The following is a 24,140-nucleotide window of genomic DNA, read 5'->3' as shown; positions in this document are numbered from 1 at the left end:
CCTGTCTCGGCCAGCCCTGCTCAGCGTGTCCCACTGCACAGGCTCTCACCCGGTGACTGTGCTCTGCTCCAGGGGACACAGGGCAGCGACTGCACACAGCCTGGTTGTCACAGCTCGGACTGCAACTGGGGCCTGGGGTAGAGGCCGGCGAGGCTGCAAACATCCCACAGCCCAGGACACAACCCCCCCCACCCCCAAATAGCCGTCCGGGCCCACAAAGGAGTTGGATCCACTACAAAAAGGAAGGCGATGCAGGAGGACACCATGCAGGATGGACCTTGAGGGCATCGTGCTAAGCGAACGACGTCGGGTACCGTAGGATGCCGCTTCTGTGCCAAATCTGAAAGTCCCCACCCCAAACAGAGCAGAGTGCCAGCTGCCAGAGGCGGGTGGGGACGGCACAGGTGGCCAACAGTACGAATCCGCAGTTACGAATTGTAGGAGTCCTGGTAGAACGCGGGACTACAGCTCACGAGTTCTGTGTACTTGGAACAGTAACATGTTCCCTGTACCCCGTAACAAGTTAACCAGACCTGTGGTCCTCAGGACACAACGTATCCAAGAATCAAATCCAGAGCCTAGCCTGAAACTAACACGGTTAGGGATCTGCCGCATCTCAATAGTAGGGGGGCGGGGCAGAGAGATGAACTAGAGGTCAATGCTCATTTGCAATTGTTTAAAGGAGAAACTGTCCAACCCCACAGCCACAGCGCAGAATCTGGGAACCCCCAGACTATTCGGACCCACGAACTATGAGCAGCCCACACGCCAGCAGGGGGAGCAAGGCGTGCCCGTGAGTGTGTCTCCCACAGCGGGCACACAACGGGGCCACGTGCCTCACCATCCTTCCTTCATTCGCTCTCCCAACAGCTGTGCACAAGCGCCTACTATGTGCCGGGCTCTGTGCTCGCTGCACAGCTCAGCCAGCCCTTCTCATCTGGAACTTAAGCGGGAGCGAGAAAGTACTTTCGAAAACCACGTATAGCGTAACTGTCGCCCGTGCGTGTGGGATCTGATAACCGAGGCACGTTCTTGGACTGAGTCTGCGCTTCCGTGAGGCTTACCGATGTCCTCTCCACCCGGGACCTACCTCCCGTGTCCAGGTCATGGAAATTCGGATCCAGGCCTCGTTCCAGCATTTTGACGATCTTCTCCACCGAACGGTGCTGAACGTGGTCCATGAATTTTTTCAGATTGGTCTAAGGGGAAAAATCAACAAACAGAAATGTCCTCAGGGCCCCAGAAGGGTCCCTCTAGGGTGCGTTCCGGACTCCTCCGTGGAGAGGGAGCCGCCCCTGCATGGGACGCTACAGACCCACCCGGCAGAGGCTCGCGGTGTCTGGAACCCCAGCGCCAAGCATGGAGCCCAGCGTGGGGCAGATGCGACCAGCCTGCCGGGATGAAGGTTCTAGAAATCTCTCGCCTTTCACGTCCATGCCAAGAGCCACAGGACATTCCTTCACGGATGAGAGGATGAGCCACCTAGAACTAGCTTCTAGGGTCCACCCCCGAGCTTCGGAATCCCTCTCCTGGGAGCGAGGCCCGAGCACCGACATTCGTGCTTTCTAATCTGAGAAGCCACAGCCGCAGTGGAGGGCAGAGAGGGCAGCCCCTCGCCTGGCTAATCCACTTTTCGGTGAACCTGTGACTACGTGGACAGACACAGCCTGTGACTACGTGGACAGACACAGCGATATCTCGCCATAAAGCAATTCAAGGTGAAAAGAGAGAATCCCTTCTCATGGGGTCAGAATGACCTGGGGGGTCAAGCCTGGTGGGGAGGGATGTTTCCCCAGCTCAGCCCCGTCTCATCTGTAACAGAAACCGTGATTTTCTGCCACGGAGCAGACAGCCCCCGCCACCCGAGGATAAGCCCAGTATCCAATCTGCCTCCACCTGAACAGGTGATCTCCTGTCGCTGGCCCGAGTCTGCAGCCCCCTGCACATGGCTCCCACGACACGGGGCAGCCGCGGGGGCTCTGGGACCAGGCTGGATCTCCACCCGCACACTCTACCTACATTCTGGAGCCAAAATTAAATGTCCAAAGACAGATACACTTGTGTTCACTTAACGTTTTCACTGTTATGTAGTAATTGTTTTTTTTTTTTTTAAATCCAAAAAGCATATTTTTATGTACGCATCAGAAGGTCATCCAAAAAACTAGAAGTTTGCAGACCCTGGGGCTGAAAGGCCACCGTCCCAGCGGATTCCAGGGCTGGGCAGGGAGGTGCGTGAGGATCCGGACCATTAGCTGGGCCACAAAGCTGTCAGGGCTCAGAGGATGGTGGGGACACATCAGGGGGCGAGCCAGGTAGAAGGGCCACCAGCCATGTCCGGACACCGTGAGCACATCAGTAAGTAATGGTGGGCCACAACCGGTTGAGCACAGTATAAATCCCTGTGTCTGTTGTGCTACAAATGGGGGACAGAACAAGAGCCAGGGGAGCCCACCGGCTGCGAATGCCCACGGAGCTCCCAGCACCACGTAAGCTCGCCTGGGTGGCACCAGGGTGGACCACAGGCAGCGTCCAGGCACGTCCCGGCGCTTCTCTCCCTGTGCGCCCCACCCTCGAGCACCCCCAGACACCGGGCATCCTCCTCGCCACGAAGGTGGGTGCGGTCACGCTCGAGCCCCTGCACCCCGCGGACGCACACAGCAGCCCCGACGGAAGGGGCAGGGGTCCCCGCTGCGAGCCCAGCCAGGCTCCTGACCTCAGCCCCCTCCTCCATGCCCCTGCCGGCCACGGGCCAGTCTCACCTCCATGTGGTTGGTGTCAAGCCCTTTAATTGGCTCTGTGGTCACGGCGTTCTCTTCGTCGGCAGTGGGGACTCAAGAGAGAAGGGCTCCCTCCTCCCAGAAACACCCAGGGGGGACGTGCATGGAATGGCGGCCCGCCTGACGCTGTCCCCGTGCAAGCTGTCACCCAGCACGGTTTCGTCACACAGGACAGGACGGCTGTGTTCGGGGACCCTGGTGGATGCCCTTCTGGGCACGCAGGAGGGCGTGTTCACTCACGTGGTTTAGTCAGGCCCACATGGGCCACAGGCCCCTGGGCAAGGCGGGACCTTCGCCACCATGCCCATGTCTGAACCCAGCCTGGTCCAGAGCCCCACCCTTGAGGAAATTTCATGCTCTCCTGCCCGAGCTCCCACCAGCTTTGTGGAGCACCCCTGTCCCCTACCAGCCGGGCGGGCCTCGGCGTGTGAGCAGGAGAAGCCCCCCGGGGCACCTGCACATCCCGGCCCCGCCCACTGGCAGGTGCAGTGGTGGGAGACTTCCCAGGAAGAGGAACCCGCTGCCCAAGGAGCGCCCCAATCTGCAGAGACGGTAATGCCAAGTGTGAGACGCGAGGCCACCGTGCGCGTGCCAGCCACCCCCGCCTACCTTCGTGTGCAGCTTGGCCAACTGCTTCTCATCCAGATTGGATTGCTTATACACGCGCTTCTTGTATCGGAACTGCACAGAAACGGAAACAGGAGAAGAAGGGGCACGTGAATACGTCACAAGGTGTTCCAAGGAAACACAGCCTCGTGCGGAGCGGCGGAGCGGGAGGCTGGGGCCCCCGGCAGCAAACTCCTCCCGTGTCGGGTGAACCGACCACCTTCCTACCACAGACCCCTGACGTCACAGGAATTGCACCTGCGAAGGTCCGTGGACACGTGGCTGAAAAGCCATGGAAAGACACGAGAGCAACCGGGGGCACGGAGGCATCCTAGCCTCCCATGGAGAAGCCACGGCCGGTGCGCCTCTCGTGGGCAGCGATCGTCATCCTCACGGCCATGCACGTGGTGCCGTCAACAAACCAGGACGCGTCTTCCACACCCAGCCTTCTGAAGCCCGGCCTGGCAAAGCCGGTGTCCCCGCGGCCATCCCGGGACTCTGGGTGATGTTCGTTCCCTCAAATCCAGCACCTCCTCGGAGCCGGACACGAAGAATTTCGCTCTGACGCGATCAGTGCCCAAGAGGAACGTCCGGGTGTCAGTGTGCCCGGAAGCCCAGCACCGCCACCTCGTGCCCGGCCCAGGGGCCCCCACCCCTTTGAGGGCCGATGTGTGGGAGCCGCGACTGAAGGCTGGGGAGGGCGCCGGCAGCTGGCACACGCTAGGATTCCCAGGGGAGGCACCTGATCCGAGCCCAGCCCCACCACCGTCCCACCAGCTGTGGCCGGACACCTTCCCCCTCTGGGACCGGCCTCCTGATCTGTGGGCGCAGAGGCCTGAGGATGGCCCGGGGCGTCCTGATGGACACCAGCTGCAGGCAGATGAGACTGGACCCCTCCCTCCACGTCCCTCAGCCCCAAGAGTCTGAACGAGCCCAGAGTGAGGGACATGAGGGTGCAGGGCAGCGGGGGACCTAATCCTGGCACCGTCTCATCTCACATCCAGGTCCCAAAGCCGCCACCTTACTCTCCTCCTCTCCCCTGCACATAAAAACAGCAGGTGCACCACACACAAAATCCCCTGGTCACACAGACTGAAACGTGGTCTTTTTTTCTTTTTTAAGGACCAACGGAAGCCTGTGGCGGAATCGGTAAGTTCCGTGACACTCAGGCGGCTCCCAGTTTCAGGACAACGTGTGCTGACCACAGCCTGCAGGTGTCCCTGGTCCTGAACAGAACTGGCAGGTGGGGGACCGAGACCCGTTTTAGGATTTCTGTCACCGGTTCTAGATTCCAACAGGACAGCGTGTTCTGTGTGCCTGGAGCCCGGGGCTGCGGCAAGCCCCTGCCGCCCCCCAGCAGACCTCTGAGATTTCAGGAGCCACTGAGAGATGTCGGGAGAGGCGGGCGCTCGCTAGCTGACAAGGTTAACGGAACTCAAGTCACGGGGACTTCTGGTTATAAAATACACTCGGGCTGGGGCACCGGGGTGGCTCATGGGCTAAGCGGCTGCCTTCGGCTCAGGTTGTGATCCCAGGGTCCTGGGGTCGAGTCCCGTGTCAGGCTCCTTGCTCAGCGGGAACCCTACTTCTCCCTCTCCCTCTGCCTCTGCCTCTGCCTCTCCCTCTCTCTGTCTCTCATGAATAACTAAATAAAATCTTTAAAAAAATAAAACAAAACAAAAAAAACTAGGGCTGCTACGGTCTCTTGGCAGGACAGGAAGTGCTCAGAGGAGCATGTCCATTTCCAGAGTCACCAGCACTTCCAGCTCATGGCCAAAGAGGGACGCAGGCTCCGGACGGCAAAGCCCTTCGTGCTGTTTCCTCCACATCTCCTAAGCAGCCAAGCTTACGCCCCAGAAATCCTCGGCGACAAAGAGCTCACAGCCACGCCCGCCCGACGTGGGGAGCGCCAGCACCGTCTCACTCGGCACCGAGGATGCCCCGGCGGGACTGAGGCTGCAGAAGACGGAAACGCGGAGGCAGGACAACTCTCTCACGGCAAGGAGACCACCGGCTCGTGCAAGGAGTGCTCGCTGGAGCCTCGAGCCCCCTGGGCAGGCACGACCCATGTTCCCCCACTTTGAAAGCTGGGAGCCGGAGGTCCAGAGAGGTTGGGTGGCGGCTTGGGCTGCACAGCTCCCAGGAATGGACCGAGCCCCCCATGGGGCGATGCGCACGCAGGAGCAGAGACGCTCCCCCGAAGGCCTCTTAGTTCAACTTCCGTGACACGAGTCCCGGCCGGGACATGGGGGAGGGGGAGTGTATGTGTCTGCCGTTCTAGAAACAGCACAACACCCTGCCCAGGTTACCCTGCATCCCCACACCCTCTCATTCGGTTCTCGGGAGTGAGCGGGGGACCAGCCAGATTCGCTGCCCCCAACAGCCTCTTGGATCAAGAGTGGACCCTGGACGTCCCGGTCTTCTCGCTGGGTTTTCCTGGAAATCATCAGTCCCCGAAATGGGGCTGACACCCGGGTTCATTCACTGCTCCTGGTCTGTCACCTCCCACTCGGGTGTCAGCCCCATCAGACCAGACCCTGACGGTCTCGTGAACACGGTGAACATGCCTAGAAAGCGTCTGGTACTTAGTAGGCCCCCAGTAAGGGATTTTTTTTCCCAATGGATACCCATTGTACAGATGAGCAAACTGAGGTCAGAACAGGGAACCACAGGAATCCAAGTGGTGCCCCAAATTTCCCTCCACCAAAATGCCCCCTACGGTCTGACACAGGCTCTGTCTAAATGGGGTCTCCATAACCTCACACTCGAAGTCACTCTCGGGCTTTGAACCGTGCAGATGAGGTCCGGCCTTGGTCCATGACCTCTCTGACTTCAGGACAGTCTCATCACTGTGAATGTGATCGAACACATTCGGGCTGCTGGAGGGCCGGCTACGCTTTCACACGTGCAGCCTCTCCCTGGCTGACGGGGCTAAGAGGAGCGTCATCACCCGCCGTGCCCAGTCCCACCGCGCAACAGGAAGAATGCCGCTTGCCTCAGTGTCTCACTCATCACGTGGAGAGACCATGTATAAACCTGGGGATGCAGCTGGCCGGGGGTCAGAGCGGCAGCGGCTGGCGTCACACCGCGCACGGGAGGCATCCGGGTGCCCAGCTCGCGCACTGCTGTGTCACGCGGCAGGCCCATGGGTGCGGCAGCTCCGGGCCCCCCGGTCATTCCCCGGCAAGAGGCTGGACGTCATGCTTCGGGTCACCGCTGGACGGTCCCTGGCCACTGCGCTCCGCAGGCAGGAAGACCGAGTCAGGGAGACGGAAGCCAGCCCCATCCTGCACCCCCGGCCCCGCCGGTCCTGGCAACATGAGCCTGAGTCAGACCCCTCGTGTGTGCGCCCCAAGATCTCTCACCGACAGATTCATCCAGTCCACAGTAAGGAAGCAGAGGGCTCGAAAACGGCGCCGGTGTCTAAAATTCCCCAAATTAGGGGCCCCCGTAAGACCCCAAGCTCACTTTTCACGTGAGGGTCATTTCCCAATCCAAATCAAATTTGGAGCTTCGTGACAGTCCTCCCCGCACCCCCAGCCCCGTGCCTGGGCCGCGAGGCAGCAGCCGGTACCTCCAGGGAGGGGACGCCCTTGTCCACGGGCTGCGGGTACTCGCACAGCAGCCGCTCCTCGTCCAGGAACTTCCCGTCGCGCCCGTTGCTGGCCGGCTGGAACAGCCCGTAGTTCAGCACGTCCTTCAGGCTCTGGGTCAGGGAGCACAGAATCCGCTGCTTGGCGACCCACACGGTGGCGTCCGGGTTAAAACGGATGCACTTCTGCGGGGAGGGACACGGACACTGGTCAGTGGCGCAGCCCACCCCCACCCGGCCACAGACACCCAGGTGTTGCCGTCTAGGTCCTCTGACCGGCAGACCCCCCGGCGTTCCAGGATGTCGCTTGGACGGAGACCTTGAGTAAACACAAAAGGACGAGGGCGAGGATGGAACCCTGGGCTTCGGGGGCCTTGGCTCAGGTCCCCGTGGCCCCTGTGGAATTTTTCTGGTCACCAACACCGCCTACTGCCTTGGGCCACTCCTGTCCCCGCGTGGAGCTTCTCCAATCCCAGGCCTTGCGGCCACAGTGCTAGCCCCTGGCCCCTGCAGCAGGTCTGGGTTGCGACACCAACCCACACTTCTCCAACGCCGACCCCACCCCTCCCAAAGCAGAGAGGAAGGCAACAGTGAAACACAGTGTGATTTTAAAATCCTATTTTTTTAAAACTTCGGTAGCGTAGACGGTGCCTGCAAATCCGTTGCAAACACTTTCCCAAAAAACTTGCCGGGTGGCTGAGAACCCAAAGGCCTCGCCCTGGCTCCACTCCCAGGTCCCTTCTGGGAGATCCCCCCAATAAGCCACCAAATACCAAGGCCAGGTCTCATCTGCTTCAAACAGAGACTTCGCAATTTCTATTGAATTAAAATGACGTTCTACTGAACGGCCACCAGCAGGAGCTCAAGAACTCACTTTATCACTGCGGAAACCTTCAGAAAGGACCGGAGGCTGGGACCCACCGTCTCCCGGGGGTCTTGCGTGCCCAGGATGCAGAGGCCCTTCTCCGTGGGTCTGGAGTCTGGGCCCCTGGGGAGACCCGCCGAGCCAGCTGCTCCCAACAATGAGGAACGTTCAGCAGGCAGCCCCGAATCCCACGGTCCGGGAAACCTGACCCAGGAGGCATGAATGCTCCGTCTGTCCCTTGCCAGTGTCAAAGGCTGAATTCAAGGGTAACCTTGGAGCTCCTCCTGGGGCTACCAGGCCGGGGGGGCCCAGCTGCTCACATCAGAGACACTGCAGGACGCCCGCAGCCCCGCCCAGCCTTGGCTGAGTGAAGAAAGTATCTGGAAACTTCAGCACGACAAACTGTATCTGTCCGATGTGACCAGGTGGGACTGTGGATAACTCGCCACTTCCTGTCCCCGCTGGCCTCGGGTTCCAACCACACACACCCCCAGCTCAAGCTCCCTTGAGCTCAAGCTCCAGCACCCTAGGAAGGCCTGGGGCCCCACACGGCAGCCACAGCCAAGGGGTTTCCAGCGGGTGAGGGCAGAGCGGAGCACGGGCTGGGACCTGCTCCCACAGGACCCCTGTGATCGCAGGTGATCATGGGTGATCCCAGAGTGCCCACCCCACTGTGGGCAGAGCCGGGGATGTGGAGTCTGTGCCCTGGGTGGGCTCGCCCTGCACAACGAGTGGTCCTGCTCTAAGAAAGGTCAAGAAGGCACGGTGGCGGGTGGGACACTGACCGTTTCTACCACAAGTGACCTTCCTGCAGCCCACTCCGACCTGATGCAGTCAGGAGAACCGTACCGTGTTCCTGTCTCCCTACGGCGCATGAGATGGGTATTCCGCATAGTCTGTTACAGGTGTTCCCAGGTAAGCGATGTGCGAGAGCACTCACGGAGTACCAGGAGCACTGCAGGGACGGCCTGGGTGGCAGGAACCCCAGAACCCAGCCACCACCGCAGGACCGCTTGAGAGAACACCTTACTCCTCTAGCTTCTGCATAAAGGGTCCTCTACCAGCACCGGGGCAGGCATGGGTGGGGACACAGGAGATGAGAGACAGGGTCTTGCCCCTTAAGGAGCTCAGAGCCTGGTAGGAGAAAACAATAATGGTGATGGCGGTGATGATGGAGATGATGATGACAGTGATGGTGGTGGATGATGATGGTGATGGCGGTAATGATGGCACACTGGTGATGGTAACAATGGTGATGATGACAATGATGACAGTGATAATGGTGGTGAGGATGGCGGTGATGGTGATGGTGGCGATGGTGATGATGATACAGCTGTGGCTAAGGTTTACTGAATCCTCATATGCCAAGAACTACGCTAACTGTATTTAACTTCACCACAACCATGAGTGAACACTATTATCATGACTACTGTTGCTGTAGATGCAATTACAATTATACAATTATGTATTTGTATGTAATCAATACAATGCATGTCATCGATATTTACATTGAACAAATATGATTATTACGATCAATATAAAAACAATCACTATTATTATTATTCCCAGATGGGGAAGCGGAGCCTCAGACTCTCACGTAATGACCCCAAAGCCACATGTCCGGAAAGTGGTCCAGGTTCAGTGTGAACCCAAGTCGAGTCGGCTCCTCAGTCCTTGTGGTTTAACGGATGCACTACTTCCTCTCCATACACACCTGGCCACTCTCAGGCTATAAAACACTTGACCGTCCCTGAGAAGACCGAGGAGGGAACTTAATGTCCAGCTCTCTGTGGATCAGGGAGACACCACCTTTGTTCTGAGTTTCCAATTACCTGTTAATCTGCGCCAGCGCTGAGCACTGACAATACAAGGGAGAAACAGTTTAATCTCCATAACAAAGGACAAAATTTGGGAGATTCTAAATAACCGTTTTCAAAGAAGTAAAATTGAGCCTCGGACGCGCCAGCAGCTTTAAAAAATAGACAAAGCGACAAGGTGCGGGGCACGCCGGTGTCGGGGAAGATGCCGGGCGCGTGCGCCACGGACGTAAACCACGGCGGCACCTCTGGAAAAAGCAGAGGACGGCTTCGGTCTCCGTCCGGCGATGGCCGGGCCACGGGGGCCCTCGGAGGAGCAACAGAGCACACGCGACAAAGATTTTCACCCCGTATGAATTCACGACTGACATGACAACCGGAACCAGCTCCTCAGCCCGACGATGGTGGAACGGTCACTCTGACGGGGCATTTAATACAAAGGAACCCGCTGACTGTGAACTTGGGCACACAGGTCAGGTTAACACATGGGGCATTAGACACCAATGGACAAATCAGTCACTCAGGTGTCAGCTGCTGCTGACACCCAACCCATCCCCACCTGACCCCCACCCACACCTCTACCCCTGCCCTAGTCCCCCACTCTTTCTATCCTCACCCTCCTTCTGAATGCCAGTGGTGGGACCACCTCCTATTCCAGAAACCCGGGAGATGCTCTTGACTCCTCTCTGGTCTGCACCTTCCAGATCAGCCTAGGTTAATCTATGGCCTCAAATGCTTGAGTCCCCATCTGTGTCCCCACCACCACCCAGCAGACCCCCATCCTTTCTCACCTGGCTTACTCCAGCAGCCTCTGCATTGAGCTCATCTGCATGTCTCTTAGACCCAAGCAACGTCACTCCCGTCCCATCACCTGTGTCCCCTCCTGACCCAGTTACTCAAATGCCTGGGGCTCAGGGCCTGCCTCTCCCTCAAGGGACACAGAGGAAAAGTGGCTCTGGTCTGGACCCTACCTCCTTGTCAGGACACATCCTGCCTATCAAGTCCGCCCTCGGCCCTTGCCCCAACCCCATACACACGGGTACCTGCACGCACACACAGACACATTCTGGCAATGCCAAACCCCTCTCAGCAACTGTCTGGCATGTCAGGCTGTGGACGTCCCTGTGCTCCTGTGACTCCAGCTAACCATCCCTTCCCTTCCTCACTTGCCAGCTGCAACCGCACTCGCCCTTCCCAACGGGGTCCAGGATTCACCTATTCTGGCCTCCCTCCAGGTCGAGCTGACCGCTGAGTATCCTAAACTGAACTCAGGGAGCTGGTGTGACTGCCCATGGAGCATAGCCCATGCTAATCGGCCGACCCCTGCTCCCTCCTGTCCAGCCTGTGTGTTGGCTGACCCCTGTTCCCTCCTGTCCAGCCTGTGGGTTGACTGATCCCTGTTCCCTCCTGCCCAGCCTGTGGGTTGACTGACCCCTGCTCCCTCCTGCCCAGCCTATGAGTCGACTGACCCCTGTTCCTTCCTGTCTAACCTGTGGGTCAGCTGATCCCTGTTACCTCCTGCCCGGGCTGTGGGTCGACTGACCCCTGCTCCCTCCTGCTCAGGTTGTGGGTCGGCTGAGCCCTGCTTCTTCCTGTCTACCCTGTGGGTCGACTGACCCCTGCTCCCTCCTGCCTGGGCTGTGGGTTGACTGACCCTTGCTCCCTCCTACCCGGGCTGTGGTCACAGCCTCTCCATCTTGCACTGCTTTCCTATAGGAGGGACAGACCAGCATGTACTTTACCTTATGACATTTCAGTAACTATCACTTTTTGATCTCCTGGTGTGACACCCTAAACACTGAGATGTCCAGATTCCTCTGAAAACTTCCCTGAGTGTCTGGGCTGAGCCGGGCAGCTTAAAATACAGAAATCTTGCAGGTGGACATAACGACATCTCCGAGACCCCAATCAGAGTGGCCTGTCCCTCAGCTCCTGACAAGCAGTACATACGTTCATGGGGGGTCGGGCAGGGTGTGGGATCTACAAAATCCCACAGTGGGAGCAGGCCTCTGCATACAACATCAGCCTCAGTTCAAGCATCTGTCCAGGAAGCTCCTAGGGTTCCTTCAGGCCAACGCCAGCTCTCCTCAGGTTTTCTCAGCCCCCAGAGGTCCTGACCCCCTAGCGGGAGGCACGTTCAAGCCCAGGGAAACCACACACATCTTCTTCCAAGATGCCTGCCCAACCCCACGCATGTGGCCCCATCCCAAGACCCAGCTGATTGGCTCCCAGCTCCACAGTATGTATGAGCTGCAACATGAGAACAAGGACATGTGTCTAGTTCTTACCTGAAGCTCCGTAAATATTGGTAGAACTGCACTGAACAGAATGTTCCAGAAACAGAACGCTCCTGATGACGTAATCCAACATACGTAGGGTTGGGTTTGAACCTCGGGGAGAATGGTGGCAGCTGCCATGACCGAGGGCTTCCTTTGCGCCCAGGGCACTGTGAACACGCTGCCTTGTTAGAACACAGCCAAGACCCGGAGAGGGCGGACGGCACCCCCATCCGCAGGGTTGTAAGCAGCACACCTCTGGTCGGCTGGGGACCGACCTGGATGAAACACCACCCTTCACTGGGAAGGCTCACGGCCAAGCTCAAATCTAAAAGGAAGACAGTGAGCGAAGTCTACACCCCTGCCTGGTCAAGGAGTTGTGGTCTTTCCGCACGATGTGGGACTAACAACCGGGAATACCAGGACACCAGGGAAAGAACACGGTCTTGGAGACAGGCGGAGGCGGACCCCCAGGGCGGGTCTGCCACATACGCAGTGCACATCGTTTTCCAGAGCTGTGTTAACAAAAGAGCACGGATGGGGGCTTAAAACACGGGCATTCGTTGTCTCCCAGTCCTGGAGGCTGGAAGTCCAAGATGCCTCCGTGGGCAGAGCTGGTTCCTCCTGAGGCCTCTCTCCTTGGTGTGCAGATGGTTGTCCTTTCCCTGTGTCCTCATGGGGTCATCCCTCTGTGTCTGTCTGTGTCTGGATCTCCTTTTAAGACAGCATTCCTGGGGCGCATGGGTGGCTCAGTCGGTTAAACAGCTGCCTTTGGCTCGGGTCATAATTCCAGGACCAGCCCTGGGATCAAGTCCCACATGGGGCTCTCTGCTCGGTCGGGGAGTCTGCTTCTCCTCCTGCCCCTCTCCCGACTCATGCTTTCTCTCTCAAAAATAAATTTAAAATCTTAAAAAAAGAAAAAAAGATACCATTCCCATTGGATGAGGTCCTGCCCGAGCAACCTCATTTCACCTTAATCAGCTCTTTAAAGAACCCCCCCCCCGCCACTATACTCACATCTTGAGGTGCCAGGAGTTAGAACTTCTACACAGGGATTGCAGTGGAGGGACAACAGAGCCCATAACACGGTGACCCTGGCCCAGTCTCTACCTCCTGTTAAGCACCACGTGCTCTGGGTGGGCCACACTAGTGTTGTCAACTAACTCACACGATCCACAGATGATCAAAACCTTTGCGCTCTGGGGTCGTGTGCCCACCGGTGCCTGAGTGGTAGGCCTATGGGGGCAGAAAGAGGCAGAAGCTGGACAAGACTGTTCCCTGATTTGCAACAACAGGTTATGATAATTTTTGTGGGAGAGAGTCAACGGCTCTCCAGATCTGTTCCAGGTCCTGTACAATGGGGGTGATGGCAGGGGTCATTCTGTGAGATCGTACAAGGATCCAGGAGTGTCTAGACAGAGCTTGAAAGACTGTAAACATCCTACTGTGTAGCATATGCATTGTTACAGTGCTGTGTCAGGGGGCCAAGGAAAGGACCGTCCACAACGCAAGGTTGGACCACAGGGACTTACACCCAGAAAAAGTTAAAAAAAAAAAAATGAGAGGAAGAGCTGCCGAGGCATCTGTGGGGGATGGTGCCAAGGGGACCCTCCCTGCAGAGCTGGAGAGGGACCCCAGGGAGAATAAATATCCCAGCAGCGTTCAGCAAGAACTCAGGATACTCGGAAAGAAGCCCAAGCTTCCGAGGGCATCACCTGTTGCGGACAAGTGCGTTTCGCATGGAAAATTTCCTCCAGGTCCCACTTCATGTCATTATCAGTCCTTTAAGGGTGCGTTTTAAAAGAACCGTCATAAACAGAACTGCCAGGAGCCATCTGAAGGTGAAGTCAGGCGTGTTCGAGCCCTTCGGGGCTGCTCATGCACCACGCGCAGATGTGCACGCCTCCGAGAATTAGCCAGCACCAAAGCGACCCAAACCAGGACCGGGCAGCTTCCAAAGGCAGCCGTGCAAATGCAACAGTGCTTTTTACTGTGGACAAAGACCCCTCAGGCGGGAACCTGGGCCAGCAAACAGGGAAACGTTCTCCCGGCTGACACATGAAGCTTCAAATAAGGGATTTCTAGGGAAGAGGCAATGCTGGGCGACCTTGACTGAGGAGGACAGCCTGATCTGAGGATGCTGAGGTCTCGGGGCCACCCTGGTGGCTGTGGACGTTTAAACACTAACGAAGGACAGGAAGTAGGTGTGGACTCGTTTTTCCAATCAGAGTAAGAGTCTTCAAACATTAAGAGCCTCATCACCGTCTGGTGCTCTGTTGAAGTAGTGGGAAAACCACGTGTTGGGGCTCATTTTTAAGAGGCTAACTGGCGGTCCTCGGCCATTGTCAAGGGGACGGGACACAGAGGCACTGGCTTGGAGTCTGTCCGTGACTCGTGCCCTCCTTGGAAGCGAGTGAATTCTCCCCTTCTGCGAGCCATCGTGGGGGAGGAGGGGGGGCTCCAGAAGTAGAGTGGAGGAAAGGACATTCGGGTTCGGGGGAGGACGGGGGAGGGGATCACGTGCTCCTGTCTCCCCCCCCACACACACACATCTCATGTGCTCCTGGAAGTTAGGGTTAGCACTCCTGAGCCCAAAGAGGAACAAGGAGAGCTCAGAAGGGCTCCCCCACGGCCGTGAGAGGCGGGGCTGCCGATCCCTGCATCCCAGCAGCGCACACGGAGCCACGGGTGAGCAGGCAGGGGCCGAGAAGTGGACGGGAGGCGGTGGGAGACACAGCGCGGACACTGTGGGGTACGACCCCCTGTGCATGCAGAGAGGGAGTGCGGGAAGAGCAAAGTCAAAACTGGGCGGGCAGGAGGCGGACCCAGCAGGAGTCACAGAGATCCGACCACAGAAGGTGTGGGAAGAGAAGCGCCGCGGCCTTGGGTTTAACCCAGAAAATTAAATATTGATGGTTCGGGCCCTGGCACTGCCGCCTTCTGGGTAATTCTTATCAGCCTGGGACGTCGGGAGGGCAGGCAAGCTCTGCTTCTCCCCAGCGCGGCCTTTGAACCGCAACGTTCTCCACACAATGTGGGATTTACAAAGCTTTTTTTTACAGAATGTGTGATCATTCCAGGCCAAAGCCACTTCCCCAAATGTTATTTTCTCAAGAGAGATTTAAGTAGGTATTAAGGCGAAGCTGAAGCAGAAGGACACGGCAACTCAGACACTCGTCACCGGGGCTACGGAGACCCCAGCGAGCCACGCCGGCCTCGCTCACGTGGAAAACATGAACCTAAAACCAACGGAGACGCAGCGTGGAAGGCTTACACCACACAAAACCGATGCTGGTTAAACAGGGGTTTGGGGCTTTTGTTTTGTTTTGTTTTTTTTAATGATGCAAATGAAAATAAAGCCCCTCTCGGCCTCCAGCCAGCTGCCATGTGAGATGGATGATAACCGGCAGGATCGCGGCCTCCCCCAGCGCGGCCCTCCCCTGTGTTTTAAACCACTTACAACCCGCTAGTTTCCTGATTAAAACTGTGAGGTGCAAACCACTCCGTTTAAGGATACGAGCTTGACTATCACCACCACGTCGTGGAGAAAATGGAGGCAGAGGGAAGTCGGGGGCCAGGCAAGAGGGACTCTCTTTGGCCTCAGCAACCCATTAATGAAGCCACAAAGAGAACCAGAGTTCATGCCCTCCATCCCCTGAAAAGTGATCCAAACGTGCACTGCAAAGAGAGCAGGTCACCGAAGGGAGAGGTCAAAGACCCAGACCATCTGTTTCTGTCATGCAAAAGGGATGGCAGGAGGGAGGGAGGAAGGGACAGACGGAGAGAGGAACGGAGGGGTGGATGGGGGGATGGCTGGGGGGATGGGGGGGGAGGGGGGACGGAAGGATAAATGGGTGACTGGTGAACGAATAATATCAAAGACAAGACGTCTCACAATATACTGCCAGATGTTAAAAGTTATGAATGACACCCCCAGTACAATGCCAAGTGTGCATGTTCTTTCTTACACAACCCCACACTCCAGTGATCACTAATACATACGAACAGAGAACGAGACACAAGAGGGAGTCACACTGAAATCGTGACAGTGTTTGCCGGAGGAGAGGGGCTGGGCATGAGTACAGAGGAGACTCTGACATTATCAGGAACGCTCTAAGCCTAGAATTAAAAAGTGACAAAATGCAGGGCACCTGGGTGGCTCTGTCAGGTAAGCGTCTCTGGATTTCTGCTCAGGTCATGATCTCAGGGTCGTGAGATCCGCCCCGCACCGGGCTCTGCACTGGGTGTGGAGGCTGCTTAACATTCTCTCTCTCCCTCTCCCTCTGCCTCTGCCCCCCACCCCTGCTCATGCACACACACTCTCTAAGAAAAAAAAGAAGAGTGACAAAATGCTAACCACTGTCAATTATTCATGATAGACACACTGGTATTTATGGTATTATACTTTGACTTGACCTGTATTAATTTTCTTATATTAAAAAAATAAGAAGCGTCAAACCAAGATGTAAGGTGATTCTCAGCGTCTGAGGGGCCTCCGTGGTGGGACAGCCGTCAGCCCCGGGCCACACCACAGCGACTCGAAGTTCTTGAAGGAGGAGCATTATCACCAACACCTCCTTCAGCCACTGGGTCCTCTTGACTTCACTTTCAGGGCAGAAAATGTGCTCGAGTCGGGGTCACGTATAAATAATTCTCTAATTAAGCCTAAAATCCCAAACCAATTTCCTTTTGGTAGCCAACAGCCAGGCCGGACAGAGAACATTCCCAGATGGGGAGACCTAGAAGCAAAATGGCAGCCCCAAAGACCGTAACCATCCCTCCCTCCAGTGATCCTTCCATCCACCCACCCAAAACTCTTAATGCAAGAGCTTTTCACGTCTGTGCCGGCCGGGCTGCTGGATCACGTGTGAGGCTGTGTAATGATGGCATTCAAGGCGCCAATGAGGGAAGTGTCGGTCTCAGGGGAAGCAGTCAACGGAGGAAAACGTGGCTCTGTCTCCCGGCCCACACGGTGCATGAGTCCACTGGTGGGGAATGTCCAGAGAAAGGAAAGCCACAGGGACAGAAGGCAGGTGAGTGGCTGCCGGGGGCTGGGGGCTGGGGGCGGGGCTGACTGCTGATGAGCAGGGCGTCCCTTCTGGGGTGATGACAATGTGCTAAGATTGTGGTGATGGACATACTCACCTGGGAATTCACTAAAACTCATTGAATCGTACACTTGTAATGGGCAAATTGTACAGAAAGGGAATTAGATCTCAATTTCTGAAAGAAATCTTTTTTCTCCTCTGCCGAGAAACTATCAAGATGCGGGCATCACACTGTAGAACCTGATGATGCAGGCGCGCCTGGGGGGGCGCAGGCGGTTAAGCCTCTGCCTTCAGCTCAGGTCATGATCTCGGGGTCCTGGGATCGACCCCCCCTCAGTGGGGGGTCCGCTTCTCCCTCTCCCTCTGCCTGCTGCTCCCCCTGCTTGTGCTCTCTCACTCTCTCTCTCAAATAAATAAATAAAATCTTTTAAAAAATAACGAAAGAAAAGAAAAGAAAACATTTGAACCAGGGTGCCTGGGTGGCTCAGTCAGTTAAGCGTCTGACTCTTGGGTTCATGATCTCAGGTCAGGACCTCAGGGTCCACGGGGGGCTCCTGCTCAGGGGGCATCTGCTTCTTCCTCTCCCTCTCCCCACAACCCCACAGTGTGCGTGCGCTGTCTCTCTCAAAGAAAGAAAGAAATCTTAAAAAGAAAATGAAACAAGACAAAAAACAACTTGCCGACACCAGTCACAAGCAAGGACCCTTCGAACAGCCAGGGCTCACTCCCGTCTTCACGGCACGACCCTGGTCATCTAGGGAGCCGCTCTAATGTCCCCCCCCACCCGCCTGCAGCGAGGGTGCAGATGACTGACTTCATTCACTCCCTCAGGGGACACTGGCGCACCAGCCACAGGGGCACAAGGGTGGACAGGACAGAGCGCTGGTGGACGGAGACGCTGGCCACACAGTCACCGAGCGCGCACCTGCGGGATCACGGCCGTGCGGGGTCGCCGGGAAGCGCGGGCCGTGAGGACACCCGCGGGGATCAGTGGGGCGGGGGCGGGGTGCCGTGTCAGTATCTGATCTTTAACCTTGAAACAGTAGGAACGCCTAGGGGAGGTTGAGGGACGTGGTGGGACTGTGTTCACATAGCAAGCCGTCGTCTGGGGCGCTGTGTGGGCTCTGCCTGTCCAGGGACAAGACGGCAGCGTGGAGAACACGGTCACAGAGATGGACAGGAGAGCCGGGGTGAACTCTATGGCTTGTAAATTAGACCTCAATAAAGTTGCTGGTTTTTTGTTTTTTTTTTTTTTAAGTTAACCACTAGCTGAGAGAGGAAACAATGGTGGGACCAGATGTGCAGGTCAGAGAGAGGGAGGGAGGGTCCTGGCATCCCTTCCAGGCAATGTGAGTTTTCACTGAGCAGGTGTCAAGGGAGAGTGAGCCCCGCCCCTGGGACGGGAGGTCAGAGCTGAATGCGAGATGGGGCCCTGGCCATGGCCATGGCCGTCCTTCACTCGGGCGTGGTACAGAAGCCCTGGGTGTGGGAAGGGTACGGAGTGAGCCCTGGAACCCTGGAGCTTCCCGTGAGAGGTGAGTAGAAGGTGGCAAGGTTGCGGGGGAGAGGAGTGATTCCAGGAAAAGGACTCCGGTTTGATGGGAGACAAGTCCCTGGTGGAGAGGGGCAAGGGAGCCAGGCCCAGCCCACCCATGCCTCCCCCAGCCCAGCCCCTACGCTGCTCAGCCACCCGGGGCCAGGATGCTGAGGAGAGCAAGGCAGGGGGATACCCGACCCGCAGACCCTCTGGAAAGACGGTCCTAAGACAAACCTCCGGGGAGGGGAGCTGGGAGGTGACTCGTTCCCAGATGCCTGGACCCGGTGAACTCCTACAAGAAGACAGACAGCGCTCGCTGCCTGGGGGCCAGAGTCAACAGCAGTGTGTGTCCAGCAACGTGCTCCAGCGGAGCTCTTCAAGGCAGCCAGTCATTCCTGCCCAGGCCTTCCGGAACCTTCTCTCACGATGGATGGTCTCTGTACAATGAGAGGCCAAGGGGGAGCAACAGGGGCTTGATTCTCAGCTACCAAACAAGGAGGGGCTCAGAGATCGCCAAGACGGGTGAAGGAGTCCCAACACTCAGGGTCGCAGAAGACCTCGCGTAGGGCCAGATACAGCGACGTCTGCGACCGAAGGCGAGGGCAGGGGGAGCTCTCTGCCTGGTTCTACTGTGATCCTCAGTGATAGCAGAAGGCCAAGGTCACCTGGAAACCAAGTATATCCGACAGTCCACGTGAAAGCAAATGATAGAAGGTGAAGCGTCCCCGTCCGCTGACGTGTGCGGCCGGGAGGTGGGCCCCGTGTGCACGTGGCAGGCACGTTTGAGAGCGTGTGCGACAGAGAGAGAGAGGGAGGGAGAGAGAGGACGGAGGAACGGCAATGCGCTGTCTTTAAGGGGGTCAGGATCGCGGCTCAGACGCTTCCTCCTAAGTCAAATACCAAAGTTGAAGACGTGTAATAAACAGGAGCATCGGTAACGGGAAGGAGGAGAGACTCGTTCTCCCAGAGCTCCTGCCAGGAGGCGGCCTGTCCCTGCACCTCTGCGGCCTTGTTCGCACGGGTCACGGCGGGCCCGACGGACACGGGGCCGACCGCTGCCGCCGAGCGACTCGGGGCGAGCCCTGGGCGGGGGTGGGCACAGGGGCCGGCGCTGTGCGCCCAAGGAGGCCCCGTCACGGGTTCCACCCACTTTCTCCGTGATGGGCCACGCGAGGCGCGTGAGAAACCGGATTGCCGGGCGCCCGGGGCCAGCTCGCTTCCCGCGTCTCTCAGAACTACGGATAACAGAAGAACTGCGGTTTGTCCTGACTTCCACACGCGCCACTCGCTAGCAAGGCCCGGTTTGCTGGCCCGTCCCGTGCTCGGCCCCACACCGAGCCCTCCCTGTGTGTGTGGCACGGGCGTGTGCTGTCCCCGCATGGCCCTGTGAACCCCGCCGGGGGAGGACCCGGTTCTGCAGGCTTCGAGGAGGCCTCCCGGACGCTCCCGCTCAGAGATGCAAAACTCCTCCCACTGGAGGGCTGAGGCTCAAAACAGGAGTCACTTAAAGAAGAGACAGGTCCAGACGGCACCTGGGGGTCGGGGGGTGGGGGGACGCACCAGGGACAGGAGAGGGACAGCCTCCCAGCTCCTCAAGACACCATCTCCCCTTGGGCGGGCAGACACGGGGGTGAGAAACCGGCCCCGGGCGAGATTCCAGGGTCCGTCTCACGTCCCTGGCTCCAGGACTCACCCTGGCAAGGGCCCACACGCGGGAACAACGGCTACTTTGTTGCCGGGGTTCATGCCCGTGGGAGTGCTGGCCTCAGCCTCCAGGGGCTTTGTTTGTCTTAACAAAGTGAAGAGAGGTGATCTTTAGAAGGTTCCGGAAACAATTACGCTCCCGGGAGCAGAGACAAAACCCCTGGCAGGCCTTCGTAGCTGTGGGCCTGGGGAACAGGTGTCTCTCCATCAGTAATTCCCGACAGGTTCCCGAAGCTTCTGGCACAGTGGACAGAATCCACCGCACCACCTGCCAGGAAGAGGTCACGACAGGCCAGGGTGGGACACAGGCTTCCAGGCCGGCTCCCGTGATCCTGTACTCATGAGACCCCACATCGGGGTGACTTCTCCAACGTCCCACATTCTTACTCACTACCCGTGGGGCAACTCAACAGCCACAATGGCAAAACGGTCTCTCTGTCCATTGTCAGTGTGCGTGCCCCCCGGGTGTGGGCAGCGCCGGCTCGGAGCGAGGACCCTGACGGAGATAACAGATGCTCACGGGCCCCTGCTGTCCCCTGGCCTTGGCTGCACAACCAGTCTGCACCGGCTCACTTCACGCCCGCAGGTGGGCCCCAGGCTCGAGAACTTTCCGTGCCGTTCCCCAAAACACAGGGCGGACAGCAGGGGGGTTGACTCTGATCCATCTCGGACGCACCGGCCACGGTGCCATCCCTTCTGCGAGGCTGCCCATGGGCCACCTTCCCCGGTGACAACAAGCTACAGGAGCCAAAGCGGCAGCGAGTGACCATGTCCAACACCAGCCAGTGGCAGGTTCGGAGGCTCCGGGCAGAGCGTCCCAGGCTGCCTGATCTTCCCCATCTGCTGGCACCAGGAGGGCGTCGGTGGGGGTGTGGGGGTGTGGGGTGGGTGACGTCCCGCCTCCTCGTCCATGCTGGTTACAGGCTCGCTCACTCTGTGTGACACCACGCCCAGAAGGACGGCTCACCAGGGCTGCCTGGCTCGGGATGTTTCACGGACTCAGGGAAGTGACACACGCGCGGACCTTAATTCAACATCCGGCCCGCGGGCAGCATGCAGGGCGTTCCCAAAGGATGCACGGGCGCCGACCCGGGACCCAGGTTTCCCACAGAGGGACTGTGTCTGCAGGACACTCGGCATCGGGGCGGGAGGGAGCTGAGGAGAGCTCGCCCCCACACAGTCAGAGCGACAGAGGGACAGCACGCGGCAGGCAGCTGCCCAAGCCGAGCCGGAACAGCCCGGAAATGATGAAGGTGAGCGGGAGGAGAGGAGGGAGGCGGAAACCAGACGCGCGTCCAGCCGGAAAGGATGCGACCCAGGTAAAAGAAGGAAGATCTACAAGAGGAGAAGAAACCACAAAACCTGGTAAAAAGAAAAAGAGAGACAAGGAACCAGTGGCTCAAAAGAATAATTGCCGAGATGAGGACGGAGAAGCCGGAACCTCCGCCACGGTCCGTCAGGAGTTCCGAGGGACAGGACAGAACGGGTCCGAAAGGTCACACCATGAGGGAACGCTCGAGAACATCACGAGGACGACAAGGAGAGCACCGGGGATGAAGGCAGGTACGGAGAAGCCCACGGGCACATGGCTGCTGTCCCTGAAACAGGGAACCCGGCCCGCAAGCCAGAAGGAGCAGCGTGGGAGAAAATCCCGCATCTCCTCCCCGAGGCTAGTCCCTGAGCCCTCGAGGTCTGGCCTCTGCCCGGCCGTAACCCTCAGTAAGTGGGCCGAGGCGCCACAGCACGCTAGGAGGCAGGCAAAGGCGCAGGTGACGGGAAGGAGGGGAGGGCGGGGCAGGTGCACGACGTGCGGGACGCCGCCAGGACAGGCCGGGCAGAAGGTGACCCCGGTGCCCTCGAGCTCGCGCCGCACCGGGACGAACGGAGCCTACCGTCTGCTGCAGGTCCCGGATGAGGATGCGGATGACCAGCACGTTGCCCTGGCTCTCCTCCGTCCTGGCGGCGCTGGGCTTCTCGGCCGTGGCCCGGATGGTGTCATAGATGGTTTCTTCTTTGGAGCTGTCCGACTCTGACCCCACGGAGTAGTCGGAGAAGCTCTGGGCCATCTCGTCCTCGCTGGAGGTCGGGCTGCGCGGCATGGCTGCCCAGCGTCTGTGAGGAGGGGGAGAAGAAAGAGCCGGGGCGTGGGAAACCGCACACAGAAACCCCAGGGCCAGGTGGAGACCGGCGTCTCAGGCTCACGGTCCTGCACCTGCGGGCGCGACAGCCGGCAGACTTGCCAAGCGTGACGCGTGGGCCTCTAGGGGCGGCGAGGACCCAGCAAGCCCCGCCCCTGAGCTGCCCCCCGGAGCCCGGACCTGGAGGCAGCCATGGCCGGGCCGGGCACCTGCAGGCTCTGTCCCCCGAGCTGGGCACCCCCGCATGCACGAGGAGCCCGAACCAGCCGTGGCCACGACCGTAGCCTACGGGGATCCACCAAAGGGCCACAGGGGCAGTCTGAAACCTTCCAAGGCAAGAAAAGAAGCTCCCTTCTGTTTTTCTTTGAAGGCAGGGCAGCAGGAGAGGAAGAAATGCAAGCTTCGGGTCAGAACAGCACCAGTTCATGGCTCCGTAGCCCCCCTGCCTCAGACAGAGTAACGATGGGTAACGTGTAAACACAGAAGAGAAAGACGAAAGACAGGGCCAGACTCCGAAGGGCCCGGGAGTCCGGCAGGGCCTGAAGCCATGAGCAGGCTGACTTGGGGGAGACTTGGGGAGTCCCCAAGAGTCTGTGGCGGCTGGGAATGCAGCTTCCCCACCATCAAGTCTAGTTCCCCAGCAAAGACCAGCTCAGGGCACCGACCACGGCTGATGGGAAGGATGAAGGAGGACGTGGGCATAACTCCGGGAGCACGCTGCCCGGTGACACCCCCGTCTCTGTGGGCAGGGGTCAGGAGAGGTTAGGATACGAGCTGGTGTGAGCCCGGGATGCTGGGGGCCTGGCAGAGAGCATGCCGCCCCAAAGCAGCAAGTCCCCGTCTTTGCGAACTCTGTAAAGGAGGTCAAGACCCTGTTCACATGGAAAGTGGGCAGGGGTGTCCCTGCAAGGAAGGGGCTCTCCTGAGCAACCAGGGACGGAGGCCGTCCCAATCGCTGACGGACTGCCTGGTCACGGCATCCTCCCACAGAAGGCACAGCTGCGAGGGATGAGTCCCGTACACAGGGAGGACCCCCCAAACAGAATATCCAGCCATTTACGGGGGGGAGGGGGACGGAGGAGCTCACCTGTGCACCTGCCCCAGGCTCCAGGCCCAGCAGGTGCTTAGGTGAGTGCCCCCCACTCCCGTGTTTCGTGACCGGGGAAGGCTCAGAAAAGTCCCAGGTGGGGCATGGTTCACCCAGCGACAATTCTGTGTTCGTCGTGGAAAAATGGACACCCACTGTTTTATTTCCAGAGTTCTATTTAAGGATAGCAAGCACCCACCAGAGCTGGAAGCATCCCGCGCTCTGCCCACGGGGTCAGTCCGGGGAGGCTGGCAGCCACGGGGGGGCGCTCCCATCTGCACCCCAAACTCTCCTGGGCTCACCAGACACCCAGGTGCACACAAAGCCTAACAAAGCAAAGGGCAAGACCATGACTGGGGTCAGGGGCTCCCTTGCTGCCAAGAGTATCTGCACCGTCTTTGGAGAAAGGACCAAGATCGTGGAACCCACAGACAGTTTTTTTGGCCTGTACAAGGTTTTAAATATCTATGCAAACCCAGATTTCCGGTTTATGGTGACCATCAGAAAGCTCTGACAATGCTGGGGACGGCTCCGTAACACCCAGGGGCAGGGATGAACGCCAGCAGCCACCCCTCCCCCAGCATGCCCTCTCCAGGTCCACCTCAGGCTCCCCTCCTTGGTATCAGTCCCCTTCCCAGTCCTCCCACCGTGTGTGAGAGCCTGACAACAGACGCATCCGTTCACTCATACCTC

The 24,140-nt window shown here is 58.5% G+C and overlaps 1 protein-coding gene across 2 annotated transcripts in view; it reads right to left on the bottom strand.

The window, feature by feature from the left end:
• The window catches only part of SHANK2 (SH3 and multiple ankyrin repeat domains 2), a 471,077-nt gene that overhangs the window by 383,574 nt on the left and 63,363 nt on the right, over positions 1 to 24,140 (bottom strand). For both annotated transcript variants that reach the window (XM_080817139.1, XM_080817138.1), the window contains exons 3-6: positions 22,115 to 22,334; positions 6,958 to 7,161; positions 3,387 to 3,458; positions 1,091 to 1,199 (exon numbers count right to left, since the gene is read on the bottom strand). In XM_080817139.1, the coding sequence (XP_080673265.1) occupies positions 1,091 to 1,199; positions 3,387 to 3,458; positions 6,958 to 7,161; positions 22,115 to 22,321 (592 nt within the window). In that variant the 5' untranslated portion in view covers positions 22,322 to 22,334. The remainder of the gene's footprint in view (positions 1 to 1,090; positions 1,200 to 3,386; positions 3,459 to 6,957; positions 7,162 to 22,114; positions 22,335 to 24,140) is intronic.

Source organism: Martes martes, assembly GCF_963455335.1.
Source record: "Martes martes genome assembly, chromosome: 10".
NCBI lineage: Eukaryota > Metazoa > Chordata > Mammalia > Carnivora > Mustelidae > Martes > Martes martes.
Note: the sequence above shows the minus strand (reverse complement) of the source record. Positions and strands in the feature narration are given on the sequence as shown.